The sequence below is a fragment of the Chionomys nivalis genome, chromosome 2, assembly GCF_950005125.1.
Source record: "Chionomys nivalis chromosome 2, mChiNiv1.1, whole genome shotgun sequence".
Taxonomy (NCBI): Eukaryota; Metazoa; Chordata; class Mammalia; order Rodentia; family Cricetidae; genus Chionomys; species Chionomys nivalis.
This window is the reverse complement of record NC_080087.1, coordinates 39,875,847-39,890,783: the sequence shown is the minus strand read 5'-3', so window position 1 is coordinate 39,890,783 and position 14,937 is coordinate 39,875,847. Positions and strand designations below refer to the sequence as shown.

General features: G+C 40.4%; 1 protein-coding gene across 1 annotated transcript; it reads right to left on the bottom strand.

The window, feature by feature from the left end:
• Nucleotides 1–12,562: 12,562 nt before the first annotated feature.
• On the bottom strand, nt 12,563–13,033 carry LOC130870258 (macrophage migration inhibitory factor-like). Its single transcript, XM_057762888.1, has one exon. The coding sequence runs from the start codon at nt 13,030–13,032 to the stop codon at nt 12,685–12,687; it is 348 nt and encodes a 115-aa protein (XP_057618871.1). The 5' UTR covers nt 13,033; the 3' UTR covers nt 12,563–12,684.
• Between the last annotated feature and the right edge of the window lie 1,904 nt (nt 13,034–14,937).

The following is a 14,937-nucleotide window of genomic DNA, read 5'->3' as shown; positions in this document are numbered from 1 at the left end:
TACATATGGTCTCAATTTTCTTTTCTTTCCTTCTGTCCCTAATCATTCAACCCACCTCGTGCTTTGTTTTACTTGAGATAGTGTTTCAATTCCTAGGAATTGAACATCGGCCTCTTAAAGAGGCCAATCAGGATACCAAGATTCTGGAGCAATAATAGTCATGTTTGTTCCTGTGCCTAGTAATCCCTCAACTACAATGTCATTTATATGCATTCTTAGCCTTGGTCTTTGATCATTATAGAAGTCTGCCAAATACACATTTTCTATTTCCTACTGGAGTTTTTGACTCATCCTCCAGGTCTATTCCATCATCCAGAACAGTGTGGTTTTTTACAGTAGGCACTGGATTGTTTGATTTTCCTGATGAGACATGTTCTCCACAGTGACTGGGAATTACTGAACCTTGTTTGACATCAGGGCCCACATGAGGCCCCCAAAGGAGTTTCCTGGTGGTATTAGGTTGCCTTGACTGCCTCTTGTTGATCCACATTTATTAGTTCAATTTCAGCCTTTGCCGCACCTCCTACATATACCAGAAGGCTGAGCCCTCCTATTCTTTCCATTCCTCGAGGAGATATTATTCCTAGGAATTCCTTGTCTACCATCCCTTCTTAGATGTCCTATTCCACAAATAATACATTTGGCATTTTGGTGTCTCCTCTACCATTGGAAATCATTTCTCCTACCCAAGGTTCTTACTATAGTCAAATGTTTCAACATCCATTGTATGCAAGATCCTTTCATCTATGGGTGCTAATATGACCTTTACTATCCCAAGGATCTTCTTACATTCTATGTTGGCATTGTCTAAAGCTAATCATTCAATTAGTACATGTCTAGCTTCAGGGTCTGTCACTCCTACTTGTACAGTCTTTGTTAATCTTTATGAAGGCAGTAAAGGGTTCTCTCTGGCCCTATTTAATCCTAATATATGACTCAACCCTCTTTCCTAGTTCCTGAACCCTGTTTCAAGCATTTAAAGCTGCAGTGCAACATAGGGACAAGGTTCATTTGTTGTACTGAGCCTGTTTCTGAGGATCAGAGTAATGACCAAGTATTTGATCTTGGGAAATCTCAAATTCTTTTGCTTTTCCCTGTTGCTCTAAAACTGTTGCCTCTTCTCTCCAATAATATTTCCAAAGCAGGTGAGGTCCATTTTCTAGAACCACTGAGATTAACTGAAGGCAATCATGTGGGATAGTCTTAGTGCTTGAAGCCCATGTTTTCACCATTTCCCTGACAAATGCTGAATGTAGCCCGTAATTAATTATTGCTTGATTTATTTCTTTTAGATACTTATATGTATTCTGTCCCATGCATATTCTTTGACTACCTTAGCGTACTTTGTGCCAGATGATCTTTCCAAGGAAATTATCGGATATGCAGTTGAAACTCTGTGTAAGACATTCCAGGGTCTGGCACATACTGATGAGGCTAAATCTTGTCTTTGTACCTTCTGTCCATGCTCATTAATTTCAATAAATTCCTCAATCTTTTCCATTCTTTTTACTACTGCCTTTTTTTGATGCCTAAACCTCCTGTCCAGTGTTCTATTCTAATGTCCTCACTGAGGATTCCAAGGTATGTAACTTGTCCAATAAAGATAATGTCTCATTTTTGGACATATCTTAACTTTAACAGATTCTGATAGTTAAATACAGCAGCATAAATTCTTTCAGACAATTTTGTCAATTTGATGTTATCCTTCTACATAGTATTAAACCATTTTTTAAAGAGATAATTTTGAAAACAAAGCTAATTCCTAGAATCAAATAGTGGGATATAGAAGGAAAATCATGTAAGCCTTGCAGAATACCTTCCATAGCAGAAGCAAAATAATTATTAAACTCCTGTATGTTATCAGTCATTTTTGTAGTTTTTGATATCTTACCTGTTGTAATGCAATTACAATGGCTTGGGGTAGGTGTAATTATTGTTATCAGCCGGCAGGTGTCACAGTTGCAGGCACGTGGCCAAGAGATGCTAGCAACAGGAAACAAACCCTGAGAGATCAGTGCCCATTGCTCCAAGCAGCTGGTGGGCTGATCCCAAAAAGTGTGGACTGGTCCTCACGTTCAGGCACTAGATGATTTTTGTGTCCTGAATTACTTCCCAAACTCGGGTTTTAAGTGGATATAGCTGTCCACGTTGGGTGTTATTTGTTGACAGAGGTGTCTGTCCTGTCCGGTCCTGCAGCTGTTCAGCCCCAAAGAAACACACAGAGGTCTACATTAATTATAAACTGGTTGGCCTATTAGCTCAGGCTTCTTATAACTCTTATAACTTATATTAGCCCATAATTCTTTTCTGTGTTAGCCACGTGGCTTGGTACCTTTTATCCTTGAGGTGATCTCATTTTGCTTCTTCCGTGGCTGGGTGATGACGGTAGATTGGATCTTTACTCTTCCCAGAATTCTCCTGTTCTCATGGCCCCCACCTCTACTTTCTGCCTGGTCTTCCTGCCTATACTTCCTACATGGCTACTGGCCAATCAGCATTTTATTAAACAAGTACAAGAAACAAATCTTTACAGTGTAAAACCATTGTCCCAAATAACTCAGGGAGAGTGTCTTTCCCTGTTTGTCATTGGCTGAATCTTGGCTATTATACATCTCTTGAATAATTTCCAAAAATTGGAACCTATTCTGTCATAAGTCACTTTTTGGGGGGTGACTTCTGCCATTGTCAAGCCACAATGGGTTCATATGTTTCAGAGTAGGCATGTGTAGATTAGAAACATTAGGTAGGAGAAACAGAGATATGAAAGAGATGCAGAGACATAGGATAGTACCAGGAGGTCAACTCAGCAACTACTGGATGCTGAATCTGCTGGCATTTAATTTTCATACACTTTTATGCACCAATACAAAAGCAGGGAAGAAGGCAAAAAATTGCTTCAATATGACACAAAGGAAAACCAGAACAGTTACTTGTTTCAATACTTGAGACATTAAGACATTATTTCCTGAGTAAATCATTTAGTGTTTGTGACAGGAATCTGCAAGGAACACACCCTAAACCAAGTATCCTGTAGGCATCCACTCCCTATGTCACACCTATTTTATATGAAGGAACACAAGAGCTTGAATTCTCTGATATTTTGTCAGGGTAGAGCAGATCCACCTCTATGGGCCATCTTAAGTTCAAAACACCAAGTAACCATACCCTCAGTCAGGGTTTGTAGCCATACTTGTTGTTAACAACTTTGAAAGAGCAAAGATAAGATCAAACTCTCTGACCTCCAGTAAAGGCCGAACAGGTTCACATCTGTGTGTAATCTCACAATTTCTCCCTTTTTTATTAGATCGAATAAATCCTGGGAGAAAATCTCCGAGGCCTGCTTTCTAATCACTTATGGAAACTAGATGTTACTCATATTACTGAGTTTGGCAAATTAAGACATGTGTATCTGACAATAGATACATATTCAGGTTTTTTAATGGCCTCTGCACAAACTAGAAAAGCCACTAAGCATGTGGTAACTTATTAGTTAAAGTGTTTTTCACATATGGGAATTCCTAAAATTCTAAAAACAGATAATGGGTCCAGGTATGTTAGTAAAGCATTTCATTTTTGTTCCCAATAAAACACGGAACATAAAACAGGCATTTGTTGTATTCCCCAAGGAAAAAGGAATTGTGGAGTGTGTCCATGGCTCCTTGAAAACACAGCTTCAAAATATAAAATCAAGGGGATTATACCCTGTCACCACATAATGCCTTAAGTCATGCCCCTTTTACTCTAAACTTCTTGAATGTGGGGTTAAGGTGAAACAGGCTCACACCCATGTGTGTTCTCACACTATTCAGCCCTTAAAATCCCTCTAATTTCTGAAGCTTTCTTATGTCTGGGGCTGACTGCATGACAAAGGTCATATTAGGGAACTTTTGGTTCTCAAGGGCATCTGAGTTGATGGCAGTAAATATCTGGTACGATTCACAAAGCATTTCCAGAGTCCCAGTGGGTGATTTATCAGGCCTGTGAATTACCTGACTTACCTTGAACCAGTTGGTCGGTTTTCCACCTGCTAATTTTAATCCTCTCAACAATGTTTGACAAGATGTGTCCAATAACCTTTTAATCTTCGTTGGCATTAAGATAGTAAGTGGGTCACGTTGATGGGAAAGTCTGTTCTACCTTGGCCTCTGCATGAGGCAATATCCTGCTACCTCGCTCAGAGTGAGCTTCCAAAGTTTTAGCTGGATTCGGTCCTCACCCATAAACAGGGTGGCCAAGAGCTGTTGGCAGTCTTCCCACATCAGCTCGTGTGCAGAAAAAGTTTCCAACAGGCTGATAAAGGCCTGCAACTTCTCTGAAAAAAAAAAGAAAAGAGAGTTTGGGGTCTTCTAATTACAAAAATCACTGATGGTGAGGAAAATATATACCATAAATGGGGATGAGGACATTTCCTTCTCCCTCTTCTTCCCTTTGCCTATAACAGGGTCCTGGTGCTTCTCTCAAGGAGAATGGAAGCTGGTATTGAAGCCTCAGACAAAGCTTGTCTGGCCTTCCCTGGGGGAGAGGAGGTGCCAGGTTTCAGTCCTCCTGGCCTTCCCTCTGGAAAGAATCATTTCTTCTGGTTCCTCTTGCATTTCATATTGGTCCAGCCAGAACAGAGCGGAATGTGCATCTCTTCAGTTGGAGCTGGGAGAAACTGCAGCACTTCGGGTGTCTCTGACGATTTTGGTGGGACCACGAACACCTTGACCCTCAAAGAAAGAACACCAATTTTCATACATGGGAGTGATGGAGGGGCAAGAATTAGCCAATGACTGGCATAAGGGAACTGATCAGGATAACCAGGAGAGCCAGTCACAACATTCCAGACTAACCTGACTGCCTGGGGTCTAAAGGTCTCTCAGGTGGCCACCCCACCTCAAAAGAGGGTCTACTCATGCATGTTCTTAAAGACTGTAGAGACTTCCCAAGGAGAAACGAATACAATAATTGTCCCCATCCCAGAAGTTCCTCTAAAAATGTTTAAATATAGTTGATTTCCTTCCACAAGGGCAGGTGACAAACTGACTTAAATAGATGAGGCAAAGAATGCATACACAATAAAAACTCTTAAGGACTGGGGTCATTCATAGATTCACCAATCTGGCAATAGGGTTTTAATGAAAACAGGCTTTTACTTCCAGATTCTGGTCAGGACCAAACCAGACGCTGGAAATTCTAGATAAGGCCCAGGCTATCATTAGTCCAGGAGTTTTAAAAGCAAAACCACAAAGTTACAAGTTGGGAGGATTGAGTTAACTCATATGCTGTCTGCCTGAAGCAAAACTTAATTTTGTAACAGATGTCAGGCAGATGACTCAGTTATCCCAAGCAAGCAAGCATTATATACAAAAACAGAACTAGCAGTTAGCCATAGCCTTGTGACCTATTATAAGAACAGCAAGGCAGTGAAAGATTTTACAAGATTACGTAATAACCCAACTATTCCAGGAAAAGGAAATTGGACTGACCTGGTTATAAGTACATTTTTTTTTCCCCAAGGTAGGGGCTTATAAGCTAGAGGTACATTTTTGTAATATATATCTATAAATCATAGTTATTAAACCTTAAATGTAATGTTAACCTTCAAATGACCAGACAAATCACAGGTGGCCACCAAACATTCATTCATCCAACAGATGGAGTGGGGGTACATGCCTCTGGTAATGTATCATACAGACCTGGACACAGGATCTATAGTGGTGTTAGGCACTCCATCCTGTGTTCTAGTCACATGGTGCTTTCTACAGAACAAACTTACCTTTTGAGGCATTCACACTAGATGATTTACTACTTACCTTGTTTGGGGTGGTGGTGTTGGGATGTAAGAGCCCCTAAGTGTCCAGGTCCAGTCTCTAGGATCTTGTTGGAATATCCAAAAATATTTTAGAAAGTTTACCAGAGATGACCACTCATATATAGTTTATAGTCAACTGAGTCTTTATTCAAGTTTCCTGGAACCACACCCAAGTGTTTGGGGACCTGGTATGACCTCAAATGCCTAAACAAGGAGTTTTTAAAGGGAGAAACCATGTGCTCGTCTTTTGCTCAGCAGCTGAAAGAGGGCTTCGCAGGAGCAAACAGTTTAACAGAAGCTAAGATAAGGGAACTAGGATATCTTGATGCTAGATTCCTAGAATAGAGTTTGGTTGTTTTCCATGAAATTCTCCATCAAGAAAACCAAATTCTAGTTAAATTTGAAATGGCCTCAGCAAGAACACAAGATGGAGGAAGCGCTACTCTCTCTTGTCCTGTTACAGAATGAAGATCGCAATAGAAGAATCCAATTTGCTTTTGTATTTTCACATATTTTGGCAATTGCTACATAATAATCACTAAAACATGCAGATTAAATGATCGAATAGTTATTGTTATGTTTCTTGACCTTTTTAGATAAGGAGATAAAAGTTTGTTTTTATGTTTCCAGGACAACCTGAATATAACCAGCAGTATTATGCTTGTTAAAATTTTGTCTTTTTCAGACTCTTAACTGATAGTTGATTTTTTTCTTCCACTCCTATCACAAGACACTTTATAAATATTACAGTTCAATAAAGAAATGTAAGTATACATGGTATTGAGTTAAGATCAAGCTTTAGATGAACTGAGGTGCATGATGGTCACACTCTGAGAAACCCTGTTAGTGTACTGAAGTTTATTCATTTCATTATGGTCAATAGAAGAATGTTCAGGAATTTTGTGAACCGATGAACCTCACATTTGTTGCAGGAAACTGGCCATGATAAAAACAATGTATACCATGGAAACTGGCAAATAATACTTCTAGATTTGTTTTTTATTGTTTTGTTTTGCTTCCCTTTCCCAGAAAGCCAGCTGTGAAACACTTGAGAGCACCCCATTGTCAGAAACCTGCCAGTATGTCAGATGTTTGCATGTCTTTTACCATAGAGACAAGACATTCAAGGTAGCCTGCAGATGCTGTACCAGTGTCTGAGTGCAGACAGAGACCATCCAACGCATCAGCTCACTCCTTTTGCCAACTTCAGAATATGAGATTTCAGGTTCTTGGTCTTTGCAAACTCCATTAGCTGTACTAAATGCCTACCATGAGAGCTGATCCTCCACTGACTTGGGGTTCACAGGGTTCATGTTTTTCTCTGATCCTGAGTTAAAGGAAAGAACCAGAGAGAAGAATGTGGTGGTGCAGTGGTTTGCGTTTTGTTTGTTTGTTTGTTTGTTTTTCTTTTTATCACCCTGTCCTTCATCTTCTTTGTTTTCTTATGTGAATCTCAGTTGCTGAATTAAGCTTTGGTCTCACGTTTGTGTTATAAGTCCAGAATAAATTTATTCTTCAAAATGAATAAATGAACCAAGACCTAAGATTTAATATAAGAAAAAAAATTTGGTAGGTAATATAAATGAAAATTCCAAATTAAAAGGAAAATACTGTTAGTTTTGTTGTAGAAAACAAAAGAGATTATTTTATTTTCAAAAGGTTCCATAGTGGGTATGGGAAGATGTCTGTGCCATTAATTCTTTTAAACAATAATACCATACTGCTATTAGGTCCCAGCCTTTGGGCAGGGAGGAGGAAGGATTGCTGACATTATCCAGAATTACCCTCTGGCCTCAACTCAGGTTGGACTGTAAAAGAATCACTGGCAGATAGACAGAAGCTAAGAGGCAGCAGAAACCAGTGAAACAGGTAGGTTGGTCTGCCAAGAAGAGCCCCTTCCCTCATCTCTTCCTACCTCAAGCAAATGGGGCATCTATATGGTTTCATATCAGAGTGCCACACTAACCTCTAGGTTCCTGGGTTCCTACTAGCAGGTACCTGAAATGCAGCTTCTGGCTCACTATGGACCACCCCCTAGGCAGTTTGGTCTACTACCTTTGCCAGTCCCTCCCCGAACCAGGCAGTTCTAGTTCTAGCTTTCTGTTTCCTCTCCCTGCAGCTGCTCAATTCTTTAAAACCAGGAAGACTTTTCTCCACTGCTGTGCTTCTTTCAGTCCTCGAATTGTGCAGCCATGGAAGTTATGGACACCTCCGAATATCTCTGGCTAGTCTCTCTCCAATCTACATGGCACTGTGAAAGCCATGGTTTCACTGTGCCCTTTCTTACAGTATGTTACATTTTCTATGCCCATAATAAAATACTTCTACAAAAGCAATTTAAAGAACAAAAGGATTATGGAAGGTGGTGGTTCATGCCTTTGATCTTAGTATTCTGAGTTTGAGATCAGCCAGGTCTACAGAATAAGTCCCAGGACAGCCAGGGCTACACAAAGAAATCTGTCTTGAAAAGCAAAGCAAAACAAAACAAAAGATTTTATTTGGGCTCAAGTTCATTTTTCTCGTAAGGAATTTAAGTCAAATTTACCCACCATTAGGAAGCAGAGAACAATATGTATTTGTGCTCAGGTCACTTTTTTCTTTATGCACAGCCTAAAATTCCAACCCAGTGAATGGTGCAACCCACAGTGTGTGGCTCTTCCATTTCAATTAATGACTAAAACCTCAAAGAGATACCTAGAGGCACCTCCCCCAGATGACTGTAGATCATATCAATTTGACAGTGAAGAGTAACCATCATAACTGAAAATCTTACTAAATTCCAGGCTTTGTGCTCCATGGGAAATATTACCTTTTCTTCATGAAGCTTGTAATGTAGTAAGAGACACAAGAGTGAAACAAATTTTCTGATCTATCAGTATACAAGTAGTGGTTCTGCTATCTACTCAAACAGGAGTGTACCATCCCTGCCATGTAACTGAAGGCGTAAGTCACAAACAATCCCATACCAGTTTGGAATTATGATTAATAGAATGGTTATTTATTTAAGGTGGGAAAACTTACAGATCATTGTCCCAGACAACAGCCCTCTGCACAATCAGGAAGGGAGCCTAGTCGCTGGAAGTGGAGCCAGAAGCCAGAGAGCGAGCGGAAGGCAGTGGCAGCTTTTTTAAAGAGAGAGAGACCACGCCCCAATGGGCTGGTATCTCAGCAGCTATTGGCTGAGGAGCGGAAGGAATTCCCGCTACATGTAACCTCTTAGAAATGTAACATTCTTAACTTTAGATGATCTCTATTTTAAAAATATTCATTCCTTTCAAGAGCAGTTCTTTGATAAAAATTTTGACTATGCTACGTAAAACCAGGGAAGTATTTGGACGATTATAGACAGATTATAGAAGTAACACACACGCACACAAAAAAAAAAAAAAAAGGAAGAGAAAAACAGATCTGGGAGCCCAGAAGCAGGACATTGTAATCACTTTTTAAAATTCTCCTTTCTCTCTGTCATTCATCCCTCTTAACTCAAGTGGGCCTTTTATTCTCTTTTGATCAGCTAAGTCATCAGTCAAAGAACAATCGTTTTATACTGTTATATTCTTTTATCCTTTGAGAGTTTTGAGTTCCATACATCTTTTGATCATATTCATCACCATTTCTCAATGTTTTCCAGGTTCAACTCCCTTCTCTATCTACCAAATTTTGTGTCTTTGATAAATAAAAAGAAGAAAACTGGTTTGGGAAGTCCTTTTGTCTATGTGTTGCTTTTATTGGTTAATGCATAAATCTGTTTCAGCCAGAGTCTTAGCAGAATAGGGTAAGGCAGGAGTTCCAAGCAGATAAAGGAAAAGAGAGTAGGTGGAGTCAGAGAGAAGCCATATAGCCCCTCCAGAGACAGATGTGATGGAACCTTGCTGGTAAGCCATAGCCACGGGGAGATACACAGATTAATGGAGATGGGTTAGTTTAGGATGTAAGAATAGCCAATAAGAAACTAGAGCTAATAGGCCAAACCATGATTTAATTAATACAGTTTCTGTGTGGTTATTTCAGTTCTGGGCAGCCAGGAATGAACAAGCAGCCTCCCACAACAGAAAACACTTCATGAACAATTTGTGCAGACACAAATGTAATTCTTGGAAATGTGGTCATGTAGCATGATCAACTTCTTAGGGAATAGACACACTCTTAGAGAAAACTATCTCTTGGTTTTTTAACAGCTAACAATTGTTTCTAGGAATGGGACTTTCTGTGCAATGCCTCTCTCCAGACTGGCATTTGGTATGAACTGAGTTTGGACAGGTGTTGTACATTCTGTCACAATCACTTTCAATTCATGTGTGCAGCTGCTCTACTACTTCCAGAAGATCTTTCCTTATAGTCATCTACCACCTCTGGCTCTTACATCGTTTCTACCCCATACTTCTGCAGGGATCCCTAAGTCTTGGGAAGGTATGTGTAATATCTGTGTACCTCTTAGCGCTGAGTGCTCTGCATATCCTTGTGCCATTTTCTGCCCATAGAAGCTTCTCAGATGAGGACTGAGAGATGCCATGATCTCTGCATTTTCCATCGATCATTTGGACTCAGTGTACTACTATGTCATTTAGCAGTGTAATAACAGTAAGTTCTCCCCTAGTGCCTATGGACGGTCTACCCAAAGAATCATCTTGGGATCTGAAGCCATAGCTCCCCCAAGGACATGGCCCCAGGCCATTACTGCCTGCTAACCCTATACTTGGATAATAAAGTGCATTCCTTCTCCATAGATCAGGGTTTCAGGAGAAGCTTTGGGTCAGTCTAGTTCTCAAGAGAGTCTTATAAACCAAAGGCTACCATTCCCTTTCCTGTTTGTTTCACTGAAATTTTTAAAATTTGTTTTATATTTATAAATAAAGATTGTATAATGTATGTATTTTGAAATCTCTCAGTTGTGAGATAGGTATATTGAGCTAATGAACTCATCATTATATTACACAGCTATGACAGTTTTGTGATGAAGACACTGAGAATCTATGATCTCAGTGATTCCCAAGGAGCATATTAAGTACTAGGCTTCTAATAGACAGAACAGTTGAAGATGGAGCTCTTGGAGCAGGCACTGTCCTGGTGTGTCATACTTCAAGGACATTACTTTGTGTGTATAGAATACTATTGGAAGACTAGCAAACAGAATAAAAGACAAAAAAGCACTGGGGTAGAGAATTTGCTGCATTTGCAAAGCTAAGCTATCCACTTTTCACTTTGCTGACATTGAATATTACGGAAAAGGCTCTGAGAGTTGTTTGGTTTATATGAGACTCATTCATCTGCAGTGCCTGTGCCGTACTTGTGAAAAGAGGAAAGGAGAGTTAGAGGGGCCATGCGGCCAGTGAAGGTGCTTGCCACCAAGCCTGATAGCCTGAGTCGGAGGTCAGCGGAATACGAGCTGACTCCCAGAAGCTGTTCTCTGACTTCCATATGCATGCCTGCTTCATCTCCCACACACAAAATAAACAAATAAAATGTAATAAATTCTTTCTCAAGATGAAAGAAGTTACCTGCAAGATAAAAAGGAAGACAAACAAAATGAGCATGTAAGTAGACAAACAAAAGCAAATTGTTGTAGCAATGTGCAATGGCAGGGCAGGCTCTAACCTACAGACTGAACTGAAAGCAAAGCAAACAAAAGCTGACTCTAGAGAAAGAGGATAAATAGTCTCTAGTTGCATAATCTGTAGAAGGATCAGAAACCAGAGTTCTGAGATTTGCAGCACTACCTCCCCAACCCCCTTGACTCAATCACCAGCCAGATGATAGCTCAGGTGCATTGACAGTTTCTGGCTATCACTGAAGACCTTTTCAAATCTTACTTAATGGAAAAGATAGAAACTAAGTTGTCAGTGTTCCTCCAAGGGCCAAGAGGGAAAACGGTTATCACCCCACATCTGTTCTAAGGAGCTGCCACAAAGCTAGAGGATCAAGGGCCTAGGCCTCTGCCCATTTCCACTCAGGAGTAAAGGCTGAAGTTCCAGTAGAAGAAAACAACAAACAATTTAACTTATATGATAACAACCTAGTGACTACCGCTCTGAAACATAACATGGATACATGTTCTTCTGCCAAAACATTGTTTCTGGAAGAGTTCTGAGTGAGTTATTTCTCTCTAGTCCTACAAATTCTGAAGCCAGTATCTATCTTACTATAACCAAAAAGAAATGCCCAGAAACTAAATGCTTCTGTCGTAATCTAGGGCTCATTTTTAGAAAATTTTAACATTTTAAAAATTAGATAGTGTCACACTAATAGTTAGTGTAAACTTTATATTTCAGAAAAAACCCTATGTGTTAAAAGTTTCTATATATGATTGACACGCAGTTGGATTAACTCATCAATATATCTTGATATATATTTCAAGAGTCCAACCAAAATCTTCTTCCCAAGTTGTATGAGGAAGGCCGCTAGTGTGTTCCCAGCTACTCAGCCAGAAATTATCACACAGAAATAATCACACAGAAACTATATTATTTAAAACACTGTTTGTTCCATTTGTTCTAGCTTCTTATTGGCTAACACTTATATCTTAATTTAACCCATTTCTAGTAATCTGTGTATTGCCACATGGCTGTCTAACTGGGTAAACAGTGTCTGTCTTTGGCAGGGCTACATGGCTTCTCTCTGACTCCTAGTCTTTCCTGCCAAGCTCTATTCCCTGTGCTGGCCCAAGACAGTTTCTTTATGAACCAATGGTATTCACAGCATTCAGAGGGGAATCCCACATCACTAAGCTACTCTAAAAATGCTTTTTTTTTTTTTTTTTTTTTTTTTTTTGTCTCTAAACCATTTATTTCTCCCGGTCGGAGGGTGGGCATTGCTACGTGTGGACGAAAACAGAACGCTGAGTGCAGCAAGGCTCCAAGAACAGCGGTGCTGGTAAGTTATTAGGCCAGCACTCAGGCGAAGGTGGAACCGTTCCAGCCCACGTTGGCTGCACTCATGTCGTAATAGTTGATGTAGATCCGGTCAGGGCTGATGTGCAGGCGATCAGCCAGCAGGCCGCACAGCAACTTGCTGTAGGTGCGGTTCTGCGCGCCGCCGATCTTGCCGATGCTGTGCAGACTGCATAGGGCGCAGGGGTCGCTAGAACCGCTAAAAGTCATTAGCTGGTCCGGGACCACGTGCACTGCGATGTACTGTGCTGGCTTGCCGGTGGCCTGCGCCCGCTGCTGGGTGAGCTCGGAGAGAAGCCCCTCTGGCACTGAGGCGCGGGGAACGTTGGTGTTCACGGTGAACATCGGCATCGTGGCGGAGGGATTGCACGCGGGGGACTAAAGGACGGTGAAAGGCGGGATCCTAAAAATGCTTTTTAAAGTGTGTCAGGGCAAGACATTGCAGAAGTTCTTCCATCTTGTATTTTTTACGAGGTCATTTTAGGCTCAACTAGAATTTGGTTGCCTTGATGAGAAGCTCTATGGAAAATTACCAAACTCTATTCTAGGAACCCAGATTAAGGTTGCTCAGCCTAGCTTATATCGGCTTCTATTACTTTTGAAGAACCTCCTCCAGCTGCTTATCTTAACATCGATTAAACTGCAGCTCTTGGAGATGCCAGGATGTGGGTTTTGCCTTAAAAAAACCCTACCTTCTGGACACCTGTATTCCCAAAAAAGAAGGAAGTAACTTCCACATACAGGCATAGGTAATGGTTCTCTTAAAAGGACTCCATTAGCGCAGGAAATAAGATGAGTAATCAACAAATGGGATCTCGGGAAGGTAGAAAGCTTCTGTGCAACAGAGGAAACTATTGGCCAAATAGAAAAGACAGCCTACAGAATGGGAGAAAATCTTTACCATATATCTGGTAGAGGATTGGTGTGCAGAATATTTAAAGAACTAAAAACTCTAAACACCCAGAAAATAAGTGACCCAAATAAAACTGGGGTTATAGAACCAAACGGAACATTCCTAAATGAAGAAGTACATATGACTAGGAAATATTTTTTAAAATGTTAAACATCCTTAGCCATTACAAAAAAGTTATTAAAACCACTTTAATATTCCATCTCACCTCAATCAGAATGGATATCCAAAATACTAATAACAAGAAATACTGGGGAGGATGTAGGCAAAGAGGGATCTTATACACTGTTGATGGGACTGCGAACAATATAACCACTTTGGAAATCAGTGAGAAGATTTATTAAAAAACTATAACTTGCATGATCCAGCTACTCCTTGACATGTACTCAAAGGACTCTATATTCTAAGTCAGAGATAATTGTGCTCATTGTTACTTTATTCATAATAGTTAATAGACATGCTGATGACAGAATAATGAAGATGTGGTGCACGCATATACTCACTGGCATATTACTCAGCTGTAAAGAGAAACTAGATTATGAAATTTTCAGTGTTAGAAATAAAACTGGGAATGTAGTGAAGAGGAGAGCAGGCCTTATTTTTGTCCCACCTGGCTCCAGCATGACTAGCTTTACCCAAAATAATTACACGGAAACTGTATTCTTTTAAACACTGCCTGGCCCATTAGCTCTAGCCTCTTACTGGCTAACTCTCACATCTTGATTAGCCCACTTCTAATAATCTGTGTAGCACCACAAGGTGGTGGCTTACCAGGAAAGATTCAGCATGTCTGACCTGGTGACTGGCTCCATGGTGGCTGTCTCGGAGAAGAGAGCTATGCTGTCTGCCTCACTGCTTTCTTTCTCCCAGCATTCAGTTCTGTTTACTGCGCCTACCTAATTTTCTGTCCTATCAAAGGCCAAGGCAGTTTCTCTATTAACCAATGAAAGTAACACATAGACAAATGACCCTCCTCCATCATGGGAAGATATTTTAAGTGAGGTCATTCAGACCCCAAATGACAAATGTTGCATGTTCTTACGAGGATACTAGCTTCAGCTCTTTACTGTGGCACCTCTTAAATGGAATGCCTGTGAAAGTCAAGAAACAAGCAAGGCAATGGGTTGGCATGAGAGAGAGTAGACAGTAGAATACATATTTTAAAAAGCAGGGGAATACTGTGGCTAGGAGAAAGACTAAATGTCTGGGCAGATGAAAGTGCAGGATTGGGAAGAGTTCTCACAAAACAAAATTAATAGACAATAATAAGTGGTGGTGGTGGATGGGTGGTAGATAGATGGGATTTAAGAGTTGTCTGCATGCAAAGTGTGCACATGTGAAACTAT

Coding starts and splice junctions, on each gene's coding strand:
- LOC130870258 (XM_057762888.1), bottom strand. CDS start 13,032: ATGCCGATGTTCACCGTGAACACCAACGTTCCCCGCGCCTCAGTGCCA.